Source organism: Diuraphis noxia, unplaced genomic scaffold, assembly GCF_037042655.1.
Source record: "Diuraphis noxia isolate RWA-SAM2 unplaced genomic scaffold, SU_Dnox_SAM2 contig0005, whole genome shotgun sequence".
NCBI classification, from domain to species: domain Eukaryota; kingdom Metazoa; phylum Arthropoda; class Insecta; order Hemiptera; family Aphididae; genus Diuraphis; species Diuraphis noxia.
In genome coordinates, this window is record NW_028301715.1 from 14,004,048 (window position 1) to 14,027,062 (window position 23,015).

A 23,015-nucleotide genomic window follows, 5' to 3' on the forward strand; every position below is an offset into this window, starting at 1 on the left:
TGAATATCGTGTTTTTATTCGAATGGTGTATTATATTAAATTTATTTAACTATTTGAATTTCAATTTAGCAATATATAAAACCATTAAATCTAATTATAAATTATAATAAAATATAATATAATTTATAATGAAAATATAATGAAAATTATGTCATCAGTCATCACATTTTGATAGCTGCACAAAAGGGGCGAAATGTAGGCAATATTATATACAGACACAAAAATTTTTTCCTGCAAAGATCCATTCGTGTTTTTTTTTCAATTCAGTGATATAAACTTGTTTTATATTCTTTGCTAGCAGCTGCTTTCAAGTGATATATTGTACAACTTTACTGTACAAAAGACAAGCGAGGGGGGTCGCAATGGGCACCGAGAGTTTAGAACGCCATCTGTATAGACATGGACGAAGATGCAAAATTTGACTCCAAATAAAATCACCGGTAGCGCTGTAAACATTCGGTGACCGGTGCTCGGGACTTTTTGCTGGCTGTCGTCCGACTTCCGCCGACCACGACGTTACCATAATATTTTATGCATTATCTAAGGTTCAGACTCACGATTTAAGATAGCAGACTAGTAAAATACAATCTTAAACCGTGGATCGTGTAATCTTTGATCGAGTACAGGATCTAAGCATAATAATTAATAATATATTAATATAACACTAACAGCTGCTGCAGCTGGTCCAGCAGCTTGCCACCTTGGATACAGACGGTGTTTACTTATTTGACGATAGTATCATAGACCTATAATCAATATAATGATAATAATTCTTTGTTCGGTGATAATTCCATAATACAAACAAGTGTCCAAGAAGTAAACAAACCTTGATAAAAAATTGTTGTTAAGTGATTAAATACCTTTTCAAAACGAGGCCAATGGGCAATGTCTATCATTTTCATTATCGAAACTATTCTACAGCGATACTTGATAGTCTCGCAGAATCGAATACGGAAGTAGACAAAGTTCAGTTCGGGCATCAGTAAAGTTTTGAGTTTAATCGTCAGTGAATTTATCACAGAGATTTCTGTGTTCTTTTAGAAAATATTATAGACTAAAATATACCCAATATGATGGCCACAACGTCAAATTTATTATGTAAGTACCTATTAGTTGTATTAAAAAAAAAAAACCTGTACAAGGTCAATTGCAAAACATTTAAAACTATTATTAAAATTTATTTAGATATTTTAACCATCATTTTATTTATATACCTATGAATCCAACTTTTGTACTCTCGAATATTACATTTGCATATTTTACTGTTATGATATCGATGAATATAATGCACCCATACAATATATAACACTAATAATATCAACATAACACAATATTTCAACATAAAAAATGATTTTAAATAGTTCAATAGCTGAATGATATAAATGCATTACCAATGTAGGTAATATTATGCTTATTTCACAATGAGAATTGTTAGTCAAAAGTACTTAGTTAATGTGCCTATAGATTCATTTTGTGAAGGAAGAGAATTAATTAAATCAATATTCTATAATTACATTTTGATAAATAGTTTGTTTATTAATTTTAAGTCATTGAAATATTAGAAATAATAATTAATAATATATATTTTTTAACTATTTACAATGTTTTTGAATGAAAACATTCTTAGTTCGTAAAGTGGGAACATCATGCTTTCGCCTGTATTCAACTGCTACACAAAAAATTACAACACATTATACCGTATGTTCACGAGAAACTGACCAAAGATGGAAAGGTACTTGATTTGTTTTTAGTTGAATATATTTATAATCATACTTAATTATATATTATTTAGATATATCAATGGAACGTTATGAGGATGTAGCTGATGTGGTAATTGTTGGTGGTGGACCAGCTGGTTTATCAGCTGCAATAAAGTTAAAACAATTAGCAGCTGAAAATGACAAGGAACTAAGGGTTTGTGTAGTGGAAAAAGCTTCAGAAGTTGGTGAGAATTTAATTACTATACATTTTGTAATATTTGTAATATTTTTGAAATAATTAAAATTTAAAAAATGTATTTAATACAGTTTTTGGCAATACTTACTCAGAACATTTTTGTTATTAACCTAAAATAATAATAAAGTATTTTTACAACCTAAATTAAAAGATAATATACACATATAAAAATAAATATTTTATACTGGATAAACCCATAATTCATATGCAGTATAGTTACCCACTAATTAGAATTTATAGAAACAGTAAATTACTATTTCTAATCCTAATAACCGATAAATTATTTAATGTTTTTTCATTGATCAAAACAAGAATTAAGTAGTTAAGAAGATGTAAGTGAGGTGTTTGTTTTCTCTCTTGCCCCCTCACACACAACAAAGACAACACACTTTTACACAGAATCATCCACTACAAAATCAATAGAGAGAATAATATTTTTGAGGAAATAACATATTGTTGTGTCTAAATATTGTCTCAACAGTAAATACAATTTAAACATCAATCAAATTTACAAATTGTTTTTGTATTTTATAAATATTATAAAGTCAAACAATAATAAAGTATAAAACTGATGTGTCATACCATAAAAAATGTTATCCTTTATATTTTTTTTAATATATGATTTTACCTAAAGGTTACTTAAAGATCATAATTAACTATTTTAGGTGAAAGTGTTTTATTGATGTTGCACGTGAGTTTGAGAGAGAAAACTAATATTGCGCCAGGGCAAGATTGGGTAGTCTTGGCCCTTTGATAAATATTTTCCAATTGGCCCGTAATTTGTTATAGTAACCTATATTGGATGAATTTTAATAATATTTAATAATAATGAACCACGTTTGTTGACTGTATAATACAGCTGTCATTAAAATCTTTACGTAGGCATTACAGCAAACTTCTTATAACAATCCAAATGTTAGTGGCCTTTCGAGATTTTTTCGAATGCTTGACTGGCCTTTCTGGGCCTGTATTGCGCTTAGACCTTCTTAATAGCAATCTAGGCTTGCAAAAAATTGATTTGCTTGAAATATTATAAATTTCAATTATTATTGACTTAAAAAGTAACTATTAATATTGTATGTACTGTTATTAATTTCAGGTAATCATATTCTATCCGGTGCTGTTATCGATCCAATTGCCTTAAATGAACTGTTTCCCGATTGGAAAGATTTGGGTGCACCATTAATTACCCCAGTGAAAGATGATAAATTTGGTTATCTTACTAAAAGTAGTCGTATACCTATACCTATTTTACCTGGTAATAAATATTTGATGTGTAATATTTATTTGTTTATTTTAGTGCTATATAAATTTACTAAATATGTATAAAACAGGTATGCCAATGGACAACCATGGAAATTATATTGTGAGATTGGGCCATTTAGTAAAATGGCTTGGTGAACAAGCTGAATCCTTAGGTGTTGAAGTTTATTCAGGATATCCAGCTGCAGAAGTTCTTTATCATGAGGATGGTTCAGTGAAGGGAGTTGCAACTGGTGATGTTGGCATCGCCAAAAATGGATCACCTAAAGTATTTAAATATCTGTTAATTAACAATAGCTTAAGGAGATTGAGAACCATAAATTTTTTCAACCAAAATGTATTAATCTTTTATCAATCATACTTACGGACCTGATCATGCAATAAGACATTTTAAAACTAGTTGGAACTCATTAATATGCCTATTTGAAATCAATCAGGCCACTTTTTAAAGTTTTGTATCTATACTCCTGTTTTGTTTAAATATTAATTATTTAAAATTTAATTTAAATATCTAAAAATATGGAGTGATCGATTTAAATCTACATATTAATAAATTCAAATCAATTTTCAGAAGTCTTGTCACATTATCAGATCTATTAGTAGGATTAATAAAAAATACAAACTAATGAGCATAAACTTTTTATCTTTCACGGAGCACACCAAGGTGGTGATTTGTTCATGTGCGTGTTACAGGATTCCACTATTTCTTTTACACTACAGTCACACAAACTAATGATTACTTACCACATATACATTTGATTTTTTTTTTTTAATTCTTAAAAACTATCCATTTGCAATCCAAATTAAAGTATAAATTATTATATAATTCTATTTGTAGGACAGTTTTGAACGCGGCATGGAATTGCATGCCAAAACTACCATATTTGCTGAAGGTTGTCATGGTCATCTTACCAAACAGTTATTTAAAAAATTTAATCTACGTGAAAATTGTGCACCACAATCATATGGCATTGGTCTTAAGGAAATATGGGAAGTAAAACCTGAACATCACAGTCCTGGAAAAGTAGAACATACTGTTGGCTGGCCATTAGTAAGTTGCTTTTAGCTCCGTCTTGGCTTAACTAAAAATTGAGCTGGCGATATAGACTTTAATGAATCTTGAAATTGTAAAAGAATTATTACGTATGTAATAATCAACTCCATCATCTACAATGTTATTAAACTGTTAATATTTTATACTCCAGTAATGCATTAAATAATAACGATACTTAAAATAAAACATACATACTGAAGCAACTAGCGAAGGTTTAATTATAAAAAATCCTCTTACTGAAAATTGTAGTTGTCTTTTTAATATTTGTTCAGAAAATAAATATAGCTAAAAAAACATTATAACTTTTTATAAGTTATTAATGAAATACTAAAAATTAAATTAGATATTCTTGTTTTACTTCATCTTCGATATCTTGCTTTTGTCCCATATCTAATAATTCATGAATTATCTGCATTATTTGTGCTCCCTATAAGTATGAACAATTAAGTGAATTGCTTTTATCTATTTTATGAGAAAATATTCCATATTAATTTTTATTAATTTGGTTTAATTTAATCATAGATATAAGATATTTATTTATGATTTACAAGAGGGGCCTCCACACTAACATTATTTTGTTTTCTCTGTCTGTTTATCTATGTAGCATAGCTTAAAAGTAAGCTATACTTCCACAATTATAAATCCGGTTTATTTTTGAATAAACCTTCTATCTATTTTAATTAGTTATTAGGATAGGTATATTCTATAAATTGGCCAGTAGGATATTAATATTTTCATATTGTTAAATTAGTAAGTAATGGTTAAATATCAAGCCAAATTAAAACACTTTTATCTTAATGTTAATATATTATAAAAGCTATTTTGCCACCTACAGAATGCTTTTTTTATACAATTTTTATAGATTCCTTTGCTCTTAACAGAAACACAAAATTGCAATTGTAGTAAGCATAATTTTTTGCTATATTATGCACCCAACAGAAAACTAATGTTGATGTGATGGTCACTTAATTAGTAAAAAAAAGCATAATATGTGAATATTTTATTATTTATAGTATTACATACTTGTTCAAAGGTATTGCTTGTACATTTCACCAGGTGAATAATTGGCCACATTGTTAGAATAATTATTGATAAAGTGAACATTTGAGACCATTTATGTGATACATTACGTTCATCAGCCACGAGTGCTGTCACTATATTGTAGTGAACTGGCAGTACATTAAAAAATATGACTCTTGGTACCAATACTAATAGTTGAATATTGTAATATGAACAAACTTCTACAAATGATATGTATGTGAATAAATGCATACGGTTTAAAACAGTTATCTCCTTTGATCTGATTGTATACCAGTGAATCCAATAAACACTCTTTGATTTTTCCATGTAAGCTTCTAGTATGTTTTTTATATAGTTGAATCGTTTTGATAATTGATTTAATTTAGCATTTATTTGAAATATAAGTATCCAAACTATAGGTATACAAATTATTTCGGTAAAATCAACTGATGGAAAATCATTTTCATTTAATGCAAGGTGATAAAGTATTATGTAACTAACTGTTGTTGTAATAATAAGTAAAAGTGTCTTGCAATTGATGTATGTAATTACACTATCTTTGTAACTCAATTCTAGGTTTTTTGATAGATAATCTACATACGCAATGTTTTTTGTAAAACTTTTATAAGTATCATGGCCCATAAAAATATTGAAAAAACATACTATGATCAATATTACATTTAACGTTACATATGTCATGTTTAGAAGTTTACTCATTCTTGAATCTTCATTTTCAGATATGATCCAATTAAATTTCCAACAGTAGTAAATGAGAAGTGCAATTATAAATAATATAACTACTACTTTAGTGAAATGTTTAAAATATTTATTGAAAAAAATATCACTATTAGAGTTTTTTAAAAATGGAGGTTGATTATCCGTAGCCATTTTAAAATAGTATTGATGACTTTTTTTCTAATACACCATTTTGAAATTGATGTTTATGCATTTTTAGTAAGTTTTGTAATGTTATAGTCCTTCAAAACAGTACTTGATGATTAATTTATTATTCATTTTAAAATAAATATTTTAGTATTAGTATTGCAAATAAACATTAGGCAAATAAAACTTGTACCACTTGATGTTTTCAAATTACAAAATAGAAAATACTACAAAATCAATAAATATTTAGTATTTTAACCTACCTATTTTAAAAGTAGTACTTTGTAGATTGAATAGTATGTTTGTATAAAATATGTGAAGTTGTTTTTTCTTTTTTTCTTTTCGAATTTATAATGGATTGTTTGAATTAAAGTTGTTGAGTTTTTAGACATTTTATTTTTAAAAGTGTTTCATTTCAACTAATCAGATAAATTTATATTAAACAGTTAAATGAAAATATTTAATAATATTAACATTAATATTTAATTATTTTATATAAATTGACATTATTTAGTATATGTATATTGAATTGGTGTAAAATGGGTATCAATCGTTTATTTTTATATTTATATATTTTCGAATTATTGGGATTAATGAAGCACCTATTTATTTTTCAATAATTTACCATCTATTTAAATTTAATTTATAGATATATAGATATTGTTTCAAAAACAGATCATTTAATATATTGATTTTATAATGTGTAGATTTTTTTTTGTGCATAAACCAGTTTTTGACAGAATTGATTTTTTTTTTGTAAATTGAAAATAAACATTCTTAAACGCTTAAAATTCTTACCAAATATTCACTTTAGTATTTACTGGACATGATATAATTTTCAAAATATTTTGGTTCTTTTTATGCTAATAGTTTAATACAAGTTTCTTAATGCACTTTTCTTACAGAAATTAAATAATTTTGAAAATCCATAGACAACATTTTTGTTAAGGAAGTTCAAATTCTTTTTTGATAATTATCAAAATTGATTTTCATATTTTGTCGTAATTGAAAAACGAATAATTGTAGATACTTGAAATTTTCATTGAATGTTCATATAAACACATTTTACATTTATACACACAGTAAATTTTCAAAATAATTTGACTTTGTTTTAGCTATTTATTGGCATTTAACATTTTTTTTAAAATCAATTTCGATGAATACAATTTTGCTCGCTCAAAACTGAAAATTCTTAAAAATTTAATACAAGGTAACCTTTTATGTGGTTATTACAGCTATTTAATAATAATAATAATAATATTAAAGATACATAATCAAGATTTATTCTTATAAGCATACAATTTTTTTGTTATAGACATTCAAAATTTCAAATTTGGATGGAATTTTTCATCAGAATTTGAAACTTTTATTTGTAAAATTTTATCATTTATTTATATATTCAACACCATTTTAAAATTATTCAGATAAATTTTATTTTACAGTTCATTTCTATCACACATTTATCCTTACCATTTTACAATAAGCTGATAGGTATTGACTCAAAAGTTAAGAATAATAATTATGTAATATTATAAATGAAATGTTTTTGCAAAAAATAATAAAAATGTGAAATCTTTTGTAAATAGTTAAATTAATTATTATAATATCAATATAAATATAATACAGCAAATTATTCTTAATAATATTGGCTAACAGACGGTTTTCACTTAGAATCATTTTTGTATGCAATTATTTATTAAATATAACTGAATTCAAATTTATCATCATATCTTTTATTCCATCATTACAGTGACTTAGTCAATGATAAAGTGTATTTATACTATATTATTATCAAAGTGGTTACTTTATTTTAAAATTAAAAAAATATTACAATTTATTGTGATTTGTATTATCTTTTATATTACATAGTTGTTTTTTAATGTTGAATAATTTCATTTGATAGTTACTTGCAGTTGTAAATGATTAAGTATTTAACAAACTGTATAAAATAGTTAGTTATTAAATTATAAAGTTTTAATAAAACAAGGCTATATATATTATATACAAACAATTGCATTATCTTGAATTTACTAATTATTTATTTTATAGCATTAAAATATTAATGTCATCACATGTTTGAATTGTGTTACCTATTTTCCATATGATTAAATAAAGTACATAAATATATGTATTTATATTTTTAAATGTTTGAATTAAAATTGATATGATTATTTTTAGGACAAAAATACTTATGGTGGCTCCTTTATCTATCATTTGAATGAATCCACACCTCTTGTTGCTGTTGGTTTTGTTGTCGGACTTGATTATAGTAATCCATACTTATCTCCTTTTAGAGAGTTTCAGAGATTTAAGCATCACCCTCATGTCCAACCTTTGTTTGAGGATGGTAAAAGGTTAGTTCATAATTACCTATTTATAATATAATAGCAATAAATACATAATATATTAACGATAAATAAAAAAACAAAATATTTTTCTTTATACAGGATTGCGTATGGAGCTAGAGCTCTGAATGAAGGAGGTTTTCAGTCTATTCCTAAGCTCTCTTTTCCTGGTGGTGCTTTAATTGGTTGTACGGCTGGATTTTTAAATGTACCAAAAATCAAAGGTACTCATTATGCAATGAAATCTGGTATGCTTGCTGCTGAATCGACTTTTGACACCATATTTAATACGTCTGAAACAAGTGAAACTGCTGGTAAATTATATTAATGTCAGTGTAATGTAACTCACAAATCATAACTCATAAGCATATACAGGAATTTGTTAGAAGGCGGGGTTCAATACTCAATAATTACTTTTTAATTTGATCTTCTCTTTTAAATATAGTTTATAATGTACTTCATATCATTAAATTTTTTAAACACATATTTTATAAAAGCATACAACTAAAAATATATACTATGAATGCTAATGTATTTTGTAGGTAATATTTGAATTATATAATATATATATATATATATATATATATACATATTTTAAAATTATTAATTACCTACCTACTTTTTCAAATAATAATTGTTTATAATATTTATTAAAATACTGATGCATATGATTGGACCTAGATAAATATTATGATTTAAATTCAATAGCTTTTAGGAATTTCAATCAATTTTTCAGTTGTGAAAAGGTTATATTTTAATTATTATACAACCTATATAAAAATATAAAATATAAGTATATTTGTTATATTACATAGGTTTGGAACCTAAGGACTATGAAGAAAAAGTAAAAAGCAGTTGGATTTGGTCAGATTTGAAAGAAGTAAGAAATGTTCGACCATCTTTCCACACAAAGCTTGGACTATTTGGAGGTATGGCTTATTCTGGATTTACACTTGCCGTTAAAGGAAAGGAACCTTGGACATTAAGCCATGGAGGTATGCATACAACTGTTTTTAAAATTATAATTTATTTACTTAATTGTTTTTTATTAATATAATATTTTTGAATACATGTCAGTTCCTGATAATGAGAAACTGAAAAAAAAGACTGAAGTTTCGGTTATTGAGTATCCAAAACCTGATGGAAAAATAAGCTTTGATATTTTGTCGTCTGTTGCGTTAACTGGCACAAACCACGAAGGAGACCAACCTGCTCATTTAACATTATTGGACGACTCTGTTCCTGTAAATGTAAACCTTAATCTGTATGATGGTCCAGAAGGTAGATTTTGTCCTGCAGGTAAAACTATTTTTTATTCATCAATACACAGATTTAAAAACTCTTCCCACTGTAACTAGTTTTCACTAGTAATTAGTTGACATGACCAGGCATGTAGTCCTAAAGTTATTTGTGAGTATGCTGCATATGTGGCAGCTTTTGTCATCAACCCAGGCCCCCGTAGCCACGGTGGGAAAGGGCGTTGCCCCCTTAAAAATATTAGACAGACATTGTTTTATATATAACGCCCCCCCTAAAGTTTGCTTTGCCCCACCAGAAAATTTGGTCTGGCTATGGCCTGAATCAACCCCTCCACCTCCACCTCCTTTCATTTATATAAATTAATAACATATAATTAGTTATTATTTTATTAAGTTGATTTTAAATTATAATAACTTTAACAATGTAATTAATATTATTATAAAGTATATTTATTTACCTAATACATAATCTAATAATAGTTCTGTCAGCTAGTTTAAAACAATTTTTGTGAAGTGGGTATACGCATGTTTTTCAGCGCATACTTCCGGTCTCAAGTTATTTTCTTTAGTATGCTCTCTTTTAAATAAATGAAAAGTGGGTATGCGCCGCATACTCACGCATACCCTCCACTACATCCCTGGACATGACATAGTTTACAATTATAATTTGTATATTGCATATGAGCTATCAATATGATGTGATACATTCATATTGTTTTATTAAATTGTAAAATAATTGTATTTTTATACCTTACTAATTGTACTGTCATTGAACTTGGGTATAAAGGAAAAATAAAATATATTCACAAATTTCAAACCAATCCCATGTTAGGAAAGACATGACAGATGTTGTACTGCAAGTAATTAAAAAAATAATTTAGTTTAGCAATCAATAACAAGTATGGCAAAAACAAAATAAGAGTTTTACCAATTTTAGATAGACTAAAAGATATATTGATATCCAAAATCATAGGGCACTGTATAACTTCTATAAATATTATTTTTATTGGATATATACCATTATACAATAGTTATAATTGTTAAGTGTTAAATCTCAATATTCTTATTTTTTAATTGTTATCTTTTAATGAATGGTACATTTGCTATAGAACTAATAACATTTTTAACGAAAAAAAAAAATGTTTTATTGCTATGTATTATTTTTATAATACTATACATTAGCATAATATATTATATTATATTACGTTATTATTCACAAGTAGTTCAAATATTGGTCGACAGATGGCAGGAACTATATAGTTTTTCACACGGTCTTCATGGTTTTCTGTGTTTTCACTTTATTAGGCAAAACATTAGGAGGATTATTATTTTACTTAATCATTTGATAGACGTACTTTATATGCATTATGAATTTTCCAGAGTAATTTAAGTATTAGTATATTGTAAACCTATCATAATTTGGTTTTAAAAAAATAATTATGTTTTGTAATAATTTGATTTAAAAATAATGCCATAGTTAAAAAAGCTTTAAGATAATTTAAGAATTTTTTGCCTTGCAAAATTACCTCTAATCCATTAATATTTAACCTCATTTATTAATAGAAAGAGATGTGCTGAGTTGTGTTATGTATTATTTAAAACATTCAACTGTCATATTGCTTAACAGAACATCACACCTGCATGCGTACGTAGATTTCTCAAGTAAAATATTTAAATATCCTTGTATTATTTCGAGACTTCTAGTTTTGATGATATATTGATATAATATGTATATATAAAATATAAGGATAACATTAATAATACCCCCCTCCCCCCCATCCACACCAAAAAAGTTTTACAAATATTAATCTAAATTGTTAAATATTGAACAATATGTTGATCTTTAAAAAATGATATGCCATTTATTTAATTAAATGTCAGATATCCAGTTATTCATTAAAAATGAAATAGGTTTACACAATTTTGATTTTTTACTTTATAGATATATTATTATATCTGATTGTTATTAACTGCCAGTTTTGGTATTTCGTGATTTTAATTTATTATTGTATCAGCACAATAGGAAAACATTATATTTGATACTGGGAACAAAAATATTTATAATTTCGATATATAGATGTGCGTGGTAATGTAAATATATTTGCTTATTTAAATTGTAACTTTGTTTAAAAAAAAAAAAAAAAACCCTCTAAAATCTGATAATAACCTCCGCCTATGGACTTTGAGTATTAATTTTAGTCGGTAATTTTCGATCGCTGTGCGGAAAAGTGTCAATTACACAACCACCACTCCAGCCTGCAGTCACGCGCGAACCGTATACGATTTTTGCCTCATATAATATAGCTTACTGTTTGTTACTGGCGAGTGCCCAGTCGCCTTGCGCAATAACGTACCTAACGGCACCCCTCACAAAACAACCGGCAACAGCATTAATAATAATGATAATAATAGCGACGACGATCGGTTTTCAGTTTTCCCGTCGACAGATTGCCCGTCGTGTTTTCTGTTTGGGATATTTTACAAGTGTCGAATATTTTATTTCGCGCCATCACGCATTGTACAAAATCGAATTGGCTGCACATCGTCACGCGTATCGCAACCCCGTCGAGAGCGCGTTTTGTGTTAACACCGTTTACGAGACGTAAAAATAATGGAAGGGTATATACTAATATTATAATGTATGCGCGAAGGATGATGGGGTGGTTGCTGTGACCCCATGCGTGGCGGCCCTGGGCTATACAGTGTACCTATATAGTCAAAGTTGAGCAGATGTGCCAAAAACACGTATTATTATTATTGTTATTATTAATATACATCGGGCCGAGGGATGCATTGTCAATCATTATATTATTATATAACACACATGTCATGTTTGAGCGACCGTGTGTGATTGTACCAGCGTATATTATATATTAAACAGTTGGTACCATTATAATACGATATTTAAACTGTCGTCCAACCAGACTAGCTACTTTATATTACGTATAAATATGTATGATACATTAATACGATTCAGTCGCCATGTAGGTATAATCATATAGGTAAGGTGTAGGTATACAGTATACACACTATGTAGGTATCCTGCATGTAGTGAATTTAATAACAAAGGGGTTTAATCGTTAATTCGTTATACATATATAATTCCGTATTAATAGCATGTTTAATTTTTGTAATTTTTTGTGAACTTTTTCTTTGTGTATAGGTTAGGTATATTGTAAGTTAAGTGTCGATGGTGGTAAATGGTAATCTCTCGACCGTGTTTCATTCTCCGTTGACTGTATACCCGTGTCGTCGTGTTAACTTCCCGTGTTTGGAAGTTTTTATCGCGTTTTATTTTTAAATTTGAAATTACTGATTCGTATTAGATAATGTATAGCAGCGTTTCTTAAATTATGTTCCGCGGAACCTTAGGGTTCCGTGTAGATCACTTCTGGGTTCCGGGAAGCTTAAGTAAATTTTTTTAAATGTTTAAGAAAATAACTTTAAAATATCCATTATGGAAAATAATACTTGTATATTAAATAATAATGTATAAGCAATATGGAATAATCTATCTGCTAACTCTGTATATTCAATAATCTATACTTCTACTTAATATTATAATTTATTTGCAAATAATCCTAAAAGAAACTAAAAAGGTAAAAAGAAGTAGGGGTTCCACGATAAAAGTGGACGTCAAAAAGGGCTCCACGGATAAAAAAGTTTAAGAAACGCTGATGTATAGGTTTATAAACCATGATTTTTTATATAAATGTTTCAAAATTGCTTTATGTTGATGTATGGTCGATAATTGTCTGCGACTACGGCTAATGTTTGCTCAAACGTAGAAATATACATTTTTTTTATTATTATACATAAATTAATCGCATGTATTTATCTGCTTCTAAATTTAAGTTTATGCGACGGTGACTTTGTCGTTACTTGTTACTATAAAAAATAAAAATACTATAATTATATATTATGTACACGTCATATTATGCTGTTTCTGTATATATATATATATAGTTGGGTCTGAACTGATTACTGTTCTCGAATATTGTATAAGTATCGAGTTTGAGGGTCTGCAGTATTTGAGCCTTAAGCCTATAAAATTTGATATCTCGTTAATTTCGTATTCATAAAAATGCAAATGCGTACAATATATTGTACTTTTTTTTGCGCATATCGCGAGACGCTGTACTCGAAGGGGTGAAATTTCTGGATATATTATGACCTCCTCGCATCTGGCTTCCTTAATTCCGACTATTACTTATTACTAGACCGTGTGCAAGTAGTAAATTGGTTCTAATTTATTGTGTAGTTATTATAGGAGGGTAGGCAGTACGCATATGCTTACTTTCACACTGGCTTATGTTGTGGGAAAACCCAGGACTTGATATTCCCCCGGTGAAAAGAAACTGTTATACATTAACGGTCATGCTATTTCTTATACATACATATAGACACTAGTAGGGTTACATGGGTAACTATATCGATCCTTAGATAATTAGACTTGGTGATAAGTTTTAACTTAATTTTTTATAAATTATTGCTGTGTAATACTTGTATTAACCTGTGTAATACTATTTATATAAGCACGCCCTGAGACAATAAATGTCGTTAAAAATAATGTATTATCAACGTGCTTTTAAACTTAGGTACATAATAATATACCTAATATAGTAATATATATATATATATTGTAATCATTTTATTGAATTTCACTCAAAACACGATAACAAGTTAAATTAATTTTTTTATAATAAAATATTCTTATTTTTTTGAGTAGATATATTTTATCGAAAATAATTTACGACAACATTAAAGAATTTTTCACAGTAAAAAAATAACCGGTGAGCGTGATATTACTTATTATTAAGTCCATTATTTATTAGATACTTGAATGTTTTATTTATATAATATGCTACAAATGAAATAAAACATTATATCATATTATATATAGTATAAAATAATGTATTGTGCATTTATTATTTCATTAACAACTAACAATCGATTTGTTGAAATCGTAGCGTGCCTTAATGTTTAAGAAATGTCATACTCCTGTAATTTAAAATGAAATATGCTGTTTTTACCTATATAAATTGAATTTCCATTTGGTTGACATTGAGTATATTAAAAACATTACCGTGAAGAAATAGATCTCTTGTTATAAAAAATTAAATAACTGGGTGTTTGCACCCGGCCTCTGTGGGTGATTGTTTTAATTCCATAAAATATTAACGAGGCCTGGTAGTTGCAGCTAGTGTACCTATATGTACTTCACACGAGTTTGAAATAAATTGCATATTATAATATGCAATGGAACACTAAAAGTATATAATGCATGAAAACATAATATTCATACCGTTGTGCAGATATTTTAATATTAACTGGTAAACTGGAACTCTATAGTTGGTGTATAATGTATATACAATAAATACGAAAATGTAATAATATGTGTGTTCAAATGAACGATCGGCCGTTGGTTTTAATTAAGCTTGCTCGTTTCTATATATTATAATGTTATGTTCGAGGGCTTACAAAAACAGAATTAACGTTTCACCAGCTCATCCGTAACTTAATCTGTTAATTCCACTCTGCCGAAGACCGCATGGCGTTGGCGCAGTCAAGCCGAAATTATGCACAAATTAGATTAGAATTTCGTCTAATTCTCGCTGTTCATAGTTATATTATTATTACTAATCACTAAACAGAATCGCAGTAATTCGATGGTGGACTAATGGTATATTGTGTACATCGAATCGTTTGGAGCGTTCATGTGGTTTTATAATATTGATCACTGATGATTATTATTGTTTACATTATTGAAATTTAAGTAAACTTAACTATATAGGTACCTTCTAACAGTAATAAAGAATAATATTATCAATGTGTTATCGGAGTTTTTCTTTTAGTATTTATTTTTTCAGTCTTAAGAAAGTAATTAATATAAAATATTTGATTAAAAAACCTTCTGACAAAACTCTAATAATATTTTTTTCTATAATTGTTATGATTTCTTAATTTCAACAATTTTATACGGAGAGAGATACCTATGCTATATTGAACGTGCAGTGTCAGACGGAGAAAAAAATGATACCGATGACCTTTCTCAAATAAGTGTATACTATTATAGTATCGGTATATTATATACGCTTAATGTTGGATTGACAGTATTACGATATTTTGAGAAAATAAAATTATTTCAACCGAAAAATAACACTCATTATTATCAAACAAATATTTACGTTTTATGAGTGTTTACTTTTAAAATAATCACTTGGCATGCAATTGGAATAGTTATGAAGCCTATATCTATAATATAGTTGTGTGCAACTAAAGCCGTTCAGTATAATCGGTACCTATATTACGTAATAACTAATAACTAATAATATACTAATATCGTATCGGATTGAAAGCTAAGATTTTCAGTCTTGGTCTAACTCACGTGTAACATAGGAATTTAGACTGTTATATTTTCAGCATACTGATTGATCTAGTGAAACGATAAGAATTCTGAAAACAAAATTTAAATTTTTTATCTAGTCTACTTACTAACCCACATTTTTGATTTTTTGATTTAAACTTAGAATTAAATTTTTAAATTCTATTTTTTAGTTTAATTTAATTGAATTTAGGGATATAAAATCAAAAGTGTGGGAATATCAATCTTAAGTAGACTTAATGAAAAATTCAAATATATCTCAGAATTCTTTTCCCTTCACTTAATCAATAAATGAAATAATACGTTTATATAAATGGGTTTAAATCATTGGAAATGACACATTTCCAATGATGTATCTCTAATATACAAAGACAGAAAATCACCAATTCAAACCTCTTGACATTATTATAATATAGGAATGCCATTTAAAAAAATCTTTGAAATTGCCTATTTAAAACCTTTAAAAATTTGGTTATTCATAATTCATGTATATTTATGTATATTATGACAAGTCCTCTCGACGTAAAGTGAATTTATCATCCATGAGAATACAATATTATTATCGCATCGCATTATTTTTTACGTTATAGATTATGAATTTTCACATTATAAAAAAATAGCATTATTAGTAATAATAATTTATTAGTTTTAAGTTTTTGTGAAACGTCCGCTCTCCAACATGACCTTTGTTGGTGCTTTATTCACTCATATAACAACTCCAACCACCGACCCTTCAGCCGAGCAAAAAACCTATATTTATAGAACCCTTTTACGTCAAAACTGTTGTCTGTTCCGGTCGTACACGGTTAAAATAATATTTCTGATCAGATTTTTTTAAATTCTGATTTTATTCTGAACGACGTGATAATATTAAAATCTGATTTATAAAATAATGAAATTTTGGTTAATCGTAAAAATATTCGTTATTATTACATATGCGTTAATCAAACATTACTGTTTGTCTTATTGTGATTGAAATATTGAATTATATTTTAAAACATTGAAACTCCAATGATTGTAAACACTCTAAACGTGATTCACATTTTTCAATTCATTACCCCGTAGGTATAATATAATATGCATCGTTAGTCAGGTAATTTATTTTTATTCTTATAGGTGTTTATAATTTGCAGTGATTACAACTAAACAAAATATTTATTATTTTCGGTAATTAAAAAGTATATCTAGAATACGTTATTTTGAATTGTATAGAAATAAAAAAGTATGACTATAACTTATTAACCAACCACTGATCATAAAAATCGATTTGACAGTTTCGTCGTTTTGAAAATGACCTTTAGTGATGAATGGGGCTGATAGTTTTGGTAACCGCCATTCAATTAATTACTAATTAGTATAATAATATTTCTAAACTAACCTAACTTATATCGTCATTAAGTTTTTATTCCTACAAAGTATAAATAATATTAGTTCAAATGTGCGCTATAAAACAATTAATTAAATGTTAAAAGTTACTTCAAACAGTAGCTACGTGTGTGCTGCATTGCGCACAAACAATATATTTTGCCTATTTCGGTTATCCGAAGGTTAAATTAGTTTTTTTACTGAATGATTTTCATTTAACATAGTTAAAAATACCGAATGGTTAATACGATTTTGGCCAAATAATATCGAATCGCTTGACATTATTTGATTGCAGGAGTTTTAATTTGCGTATAACCATTCCATAATTTTCAATTTTTATAGGATATTCATAAATTCTAATTGTTGGTCTTGATAAATCTTCATGTTTTGATCTTCATATATATTTTTTTTGTGTTCTAATAATTTTTTATAAATAGGTACTTGTAGACACGACTAAATAAGTAACCGAAATCACATACGTATTTGATAATACTATAATATGCATCTATATGGAGAAAACCATATATCACCATATTCGTGTAATATTCTTATATAAGATTATATTTCGTTATCAAAAGCATATTATGTATATTCTATAAATTACATAGTTTTAAATTATATTTCATTTTTAATGTTTTTTAAAAGTTAATACATTTGGTTTAATTAAAACATAGATTAAAAATAAATCGAAAAAAAACAATAATGAAAATATTGGTGTTGTACATTGTAATTTGTTAATTGTTCTGACTTATGGTTATGATCAAATACATACGTCATACAAACATTCCTATAAAATGTAATATTATATAATTATAATTATCATTTCTATATTATACTTTCTTACCTTTTTGTATTATTCCAATGATATTATAATTGGTGTTTGAAACTGGACCTACGTTGTTGAAGTTAAACTTTATGTAAGTAATCAACCATCGCAGGTCTATTAAATTTTATACTGTGATAAATTCAAATACATTTATAATATTAAAAGTAGTAATCCAAAGAAAAAAGTATAGTAAAATGTGTTTAAAAAAATTATGTTAAATGATTCATTTAAGCCTTCAGTATATTTTATTATTCACACTGACATTTTTAAATAATAAAAATAATGCATTTTATAGTGAAAATAAAACAATGGTGTAATAAATATATCTGTATTTATTTAAGTGGTAGGTAAGCGAAAAAACAGATTGTCGTTTAAGCTCTGTTTACAAACTGTAATAAGAAAATTTAACACGAAACAACATTTTTTTTTTCAAACTAATCCGTTTTTGATGGTAGAAAAAAGGGTGCATAGATACTTAGACACTATTACTATTTTTACCTCGAATATTTATTCCATATACATATTTATGCAACTCTTGTATTCCCATCGAATTATAATTAATAATTATGGAATAGTATCAACTATTCGGTATACCACATTCGTTTTTGATATGACTACATACATAATCATAATTATATATTCCTCCCATTTTCCTTTAATTGTGCATCTATTAAAATTTTGATTTTTGTAACTTTTTAGTATAGGTACTTAAAAATATTATTTTAAAATACCTATGAGTACAGTGTTCTATGCCATTTTATGTGTATTTTCTGGCGATAACTAATTTTTTCTTATAAATTGTCAAATTTTTGAAAACATTGATGCGTCTAAACTGAAATTCAATTTAGCAGTATATTTAAATACATAAATTATTAAAGGAAATAATTATGGGCTCAAATCCTTGATGAAACATTCTATATACATATATTGTTCATTTTATTGTATAATACATTAGTTTTATATTAAATATATTAAGTTGGTACGTATTTAATGTTATAATTTATTAACAATATACGATATGCATGTGTTGCTAAATCATTTTACAATATTACATAAAGTGATTATGTTTACTCAAATATTAAATAATATTATTAGAATAGTTTTTTTAATTTTATTATTAAAATCATAATTAAATGTTTTGATAAAAGAATAAGCTATAACAATAAGTAATAACAGTAAAAATTAAAGAATTGTTTACTCTTCTAGAAGATAAAAGAAATATCCTATACATATATGTAGAAGTGCATCTTTTATAATATGTGTCGACTGTCGATATACTATTATAATATATGTATGTATACCAATTATGTATAGGTATATGAGATTTTTATAAAATTGTTTTTCGTTTTGTTTTTCAGGTGTGTACGAATACGTGCCAGCCGAGGATGGCAATGGCGATAGGTTGCAAATAAACGCTCAAAATTGCATCCACTGCAAGACTTGTGACATCAAAGATCCTACACAAAACATCAACTGGGTGGTGCCCGAACCAGGTGGCGGCCCCGCTTATAACGGCATGTAAATGGTGGAATTGATACTATTTAAAGGTATTGTATGATTTATGAAGTTACAAAATAATGACGTTTGTTATCTAACGTAGACGCGCAACCGTTTCGTGCGTGTGTGCTGGGTGGGTCGCGTTTTTCTGTTAATTTTCGTCTGTTAATTATTGCACGGTGGTAGTATACGTACCTACAGGTATATGGAAATACGGCTGCTACATATACTGCACTGTATAATATATGTATATAATATTACTTGTGTCCAGTGATTTGTTTGGAAATCTTAAATTCGTAGAGGGCACTTAGTCTATATAATCATATATATATGCTCAACAATTATGTAGCATAATAATATAATACTGTGCTGCCGGACATGACTTTTATAATAATGATATTCTAATCTAAAGCACACTACATTTATTCGTTTTCAAACACACATGCACGAGTTTGTGCGTTACGCACACTTACATTAATTTCCGGTCCAATTGCTTGCACAGAGTTGTTTAGGGAGTGCAATATAAATATTATATAATGTGTAAACCTATGAGCGTGTGGACACACCCAGACACCCATTAATGCACACCTCGGTGGTTGTTGTTTACACTTTATTATTTAAAAAAAAAATTATATTGATTCAACGTATATATTATTTAAGGTGCGATAACTTCAACAGTTTCTATCAGATGTGTATTTTATTCTATCCCATACAATATATACGCAACATTTATTTACGTCACATTCTTAAAAACAATTTTGTTTTTCGGTAGGTTGTTGACGTCGTGTTGACTTATGTCACTTCAGTACTCAAATTAGGCTTCAGCATTAAGTTTCTACAAAAAGTTCCGATGTTTTATGTAATCACCTTGTTATATGCATCAATATTTCTTAGGCGTTGTGGTGAAGGGTAGTCTCTTATATGGGCACAGTGGGCACACACAAGTTATTGTAATTTATTTATAACTCCGTCCAAATAAGAAATTGAATCTGTGCTCATCATTAATGGTAGTCATCCTTATATGCCGAGTTCACATCATTGCGTTGGTTTATAATAAAACTTTATGCATATTATAATATACTATATAGTATACGATTGTGGTATAGTGAATAATATAATAATAGTAAAGGTGTCCTCGGTTACTAATACGTGGTAATCAAGAGGCTGTTATCGTTCGCTCGATCCTTTACTATATCGCATTTATAAGATTGAAATATACTCCATTATTACATACCTGCAGCCTCCAAATAATTATGAGTCGATAGGTGACAACACTCACGTATATACATATACAGGGTGATTTTTTAAGCATTCTCACCACTATATTTCCTTTTAATACTACTTTTATTCAAATTCCCGATATATTTTGTTCTGCTGAATGAGTATTATCTTGTGGCGATCCTAACTTCTATTTTTTTCAAATCAGAACCCCCCTTTTTTACTGAAAATTATTTAGTGGATAATTTTTGTTTTGAGGATTTTGACGTTTCTAAATCAAAATTCTAATGAGTAGTTTCTGAGATAATAAAATGTTTATACCAAGGAAAATAATCCTTAAAAAAGGTTTTATAAAAATAAAAACTATAATAGTAATATTAGATGTAGTATTTATTATACTTATATCATTTTTACAAATTATTTTTATTGATAAAATCAATAGTAATTACTAACTTTTTCAAATCGTCTTATCCCCCCCATCTATTTAACCATTACCATGGACATATTGTCTTTTAAATACAAAAGTTACTCAACTCAAAAACTACTAGCTTGAATTTTGATTTAGATGCATAAAATGTATAAATATTTTTATTTGAAAAATAGATGTTGGTATCGCCTCAGGATACTCCTTAAGTAGTACAAAAAATATGAGAACTTTGATAATATCGTCTTTAAGTCTACTTAAAAATGATAAAAATTAGAATTTGAATAAATATACTATTAAAGGCAAAAATGGGGGTGAGCATGCTTAAATAATCACTCTGTATAAATTATATATATATTTGATCCAAGTATAGGTACATTTCGATTTGAATTTTATATTCTACATCTTTTTGTTTTACATTTTTCTTTCTTGTATCGATTATTATAGGATGTTCATATATTTTTATTGTGTGACTAACGAGTATACGAATTTTCAAAATATCTGTCCTATTTTACCAGTTAACTATGTCTAAAAATAAAATAAATGTCCTCCGAATGACTGCTCCGGAAATCGATTGTGGATTTAGGTTTAGGTTTTATAGTGAAGGACTCGTGGCGTTCACAAAATGGTTCTTATACGACGATCATTATGTTGCAGGTTAGGTTAGGTATACTTATACAAAAATTGAAAGTTATCTTTGTTTTTGAGTGTTTGTGTTATTGTTAAAATTGAAATGCGTGGGTTATAATAAGTATATTTTACTACCTACCTGTATCTATTGTTGTTATTTCCTTAATGACAGTTCTTTTTTTTTTTTTAATGTTATTTTTGTTTGGAATAGGATACAACGCCATTTGTGTGAGACCATATAATATGTTATCGTCTACAAATAAACGTGTTTACTCATCTATTGCTTCCGGCAGCCTAACAACATCGTCATTATTATCTGCCCTACGACAACACATATTTTTGGTTCGTATATATTACACAATTCAGTTGGTGTTGTATCTATCGATTAAAATCATAACTCATAATTATATTATTTTAAATGCAATCGCCATACGAATAGACAAGGATAAAAGGAGGGTATACTCATGTTTAAATATGTATTATTAATTGTTTTATTTAAATTTTTATGTACTTTATAATGATTTTTGTTAGTTTTTTTTTTTTTAAATTGGAATTTTTAATATTTTATGTACGTATCATATTATTGTATGTATAATGTTATTGTTTGTTTTGTTGATCAAATTAAAACACTACGATATTCGATATACCGTGTTTTACAACGAAAAGTACTGCATAATGTAATGGTATAGCTGTTTTCATCATAATTTGATTGTTTAGTTTTACACTTTTATCAGAATACACATAAAAACGGTAAGTCCAAAATCGGAAAAGTCATACCACAAAAGTATTGCAATTTAACTACCTATCTATATGAATTTGTCAAAAAATACATTAATTTTATTAAGTTTTCGATACGCCGTCACGAAAAAATTATTAAATGTGTTTTAAATA

General features: G+C 27.3%; 2 protein-coding genes across 3 annotated transcripts; one reads left to right on the forward strand and one right to left on the reverse strand.

The window, feature by feature from the left end:
• Positions 1–833: 833 nt before the first annotated feature.
• Etf-QO (electron transfer flavoprotein-ubiquinone oxidoreductase) lies at positions 834–22,766 on the forward strand. The gene is made up of 12 exons (XM_015508919.2): positions 834–1,098; positions 1,628–1,732; positions 1,793–1,945; positions 3,056–3,214; positions 3,291–3,487; positions 4,058–4,270; positions 8,354–8,529; positions 8,623–8,834; positions 9,336–9,515; positions 9,598–9,819; positions 19,714–19,902; positions 22,336–22,766. The coding sequence occupies exons 1-11, from the start codon at positions 1,071–1,073 to the stop codon at positions 19,875–19,877; spliced, it is 1,809 nt and encodes a 602-aa protein (XP_015364405.2). The 5' UTR covers positions 834–1,070; the 3' UTR covers positions 19,878–19,902; positions 22,336–22,766.
• Positions 4,265–6,181, reverse strand: LOC149054943 (putative gustatory receptor 28b). Of its 2 annotated transcripts, XM_089228443.1 has the most exons (4): positions 5,297–5,635; positions 4,632–4,700; positions 4,469–4,558; positions 4,265–4,386 (listed from the first exon to the last, which is right to left on the reverse strand). In XM_089228443.1, the coding sequence occupies exons 1-4, from the start codon at positions 5,618–5,620 to the stop codon at positions 4,282–4,284; spliced, it is 588 nt and encodes a 195-aa protein (XP_089084569.1). In that variant the 5' UTR covers positions 5,621–5,635; the 3' UTR covers positions 4,265–4,281. The 2 variants fall into 2 exon arrangements, with proteins under 2 accessions (XP_089084569.1, XP_089084568.1); XM_089228442.1 differs by lacking the exons at positions 4,265–4,386; positions 4,469–4,558 and having other exon boundaries at positions 4,608–4,700; positions 5,297–6,181.
• Positions 22,767–23,015: the final 249 nt, after the last annotated feature.

Coding starts and splice junctions, on each gene's coding strand:
- Etf-QO (XM_015508919.2), top strand. CDS start 1,071: ATGATGGCCACAACGTCAAATTTATTAT. Junction 8,530..8,622: donor TTGTTTGAGGATGGTAAAAG/GTTAGTTCATAA, acceptor TTCTTTATACAG/GATTGCGTATGGAGCTAGAG. Junction 9,516..9,597: donor TTGGACATTAAGCCATGGAG/GTATGCATACAA, acceptor AATACATGTCAG/TTCCTGATAATGAGAAACTG.
- LOC149054943 (XM_089228442.1), bottom strand. CDS start 6,181: ATGGCTACGGATAATCAACCTCCATTTTTAAAAAACTCTAATAGTGAT. Junction 4,701..5,296: donor CAAGCAATACCTTTGAACAA/GTATGTAATACT, acceptor TCATACTTATAG/GGAGCACAAATAATGCAGAT.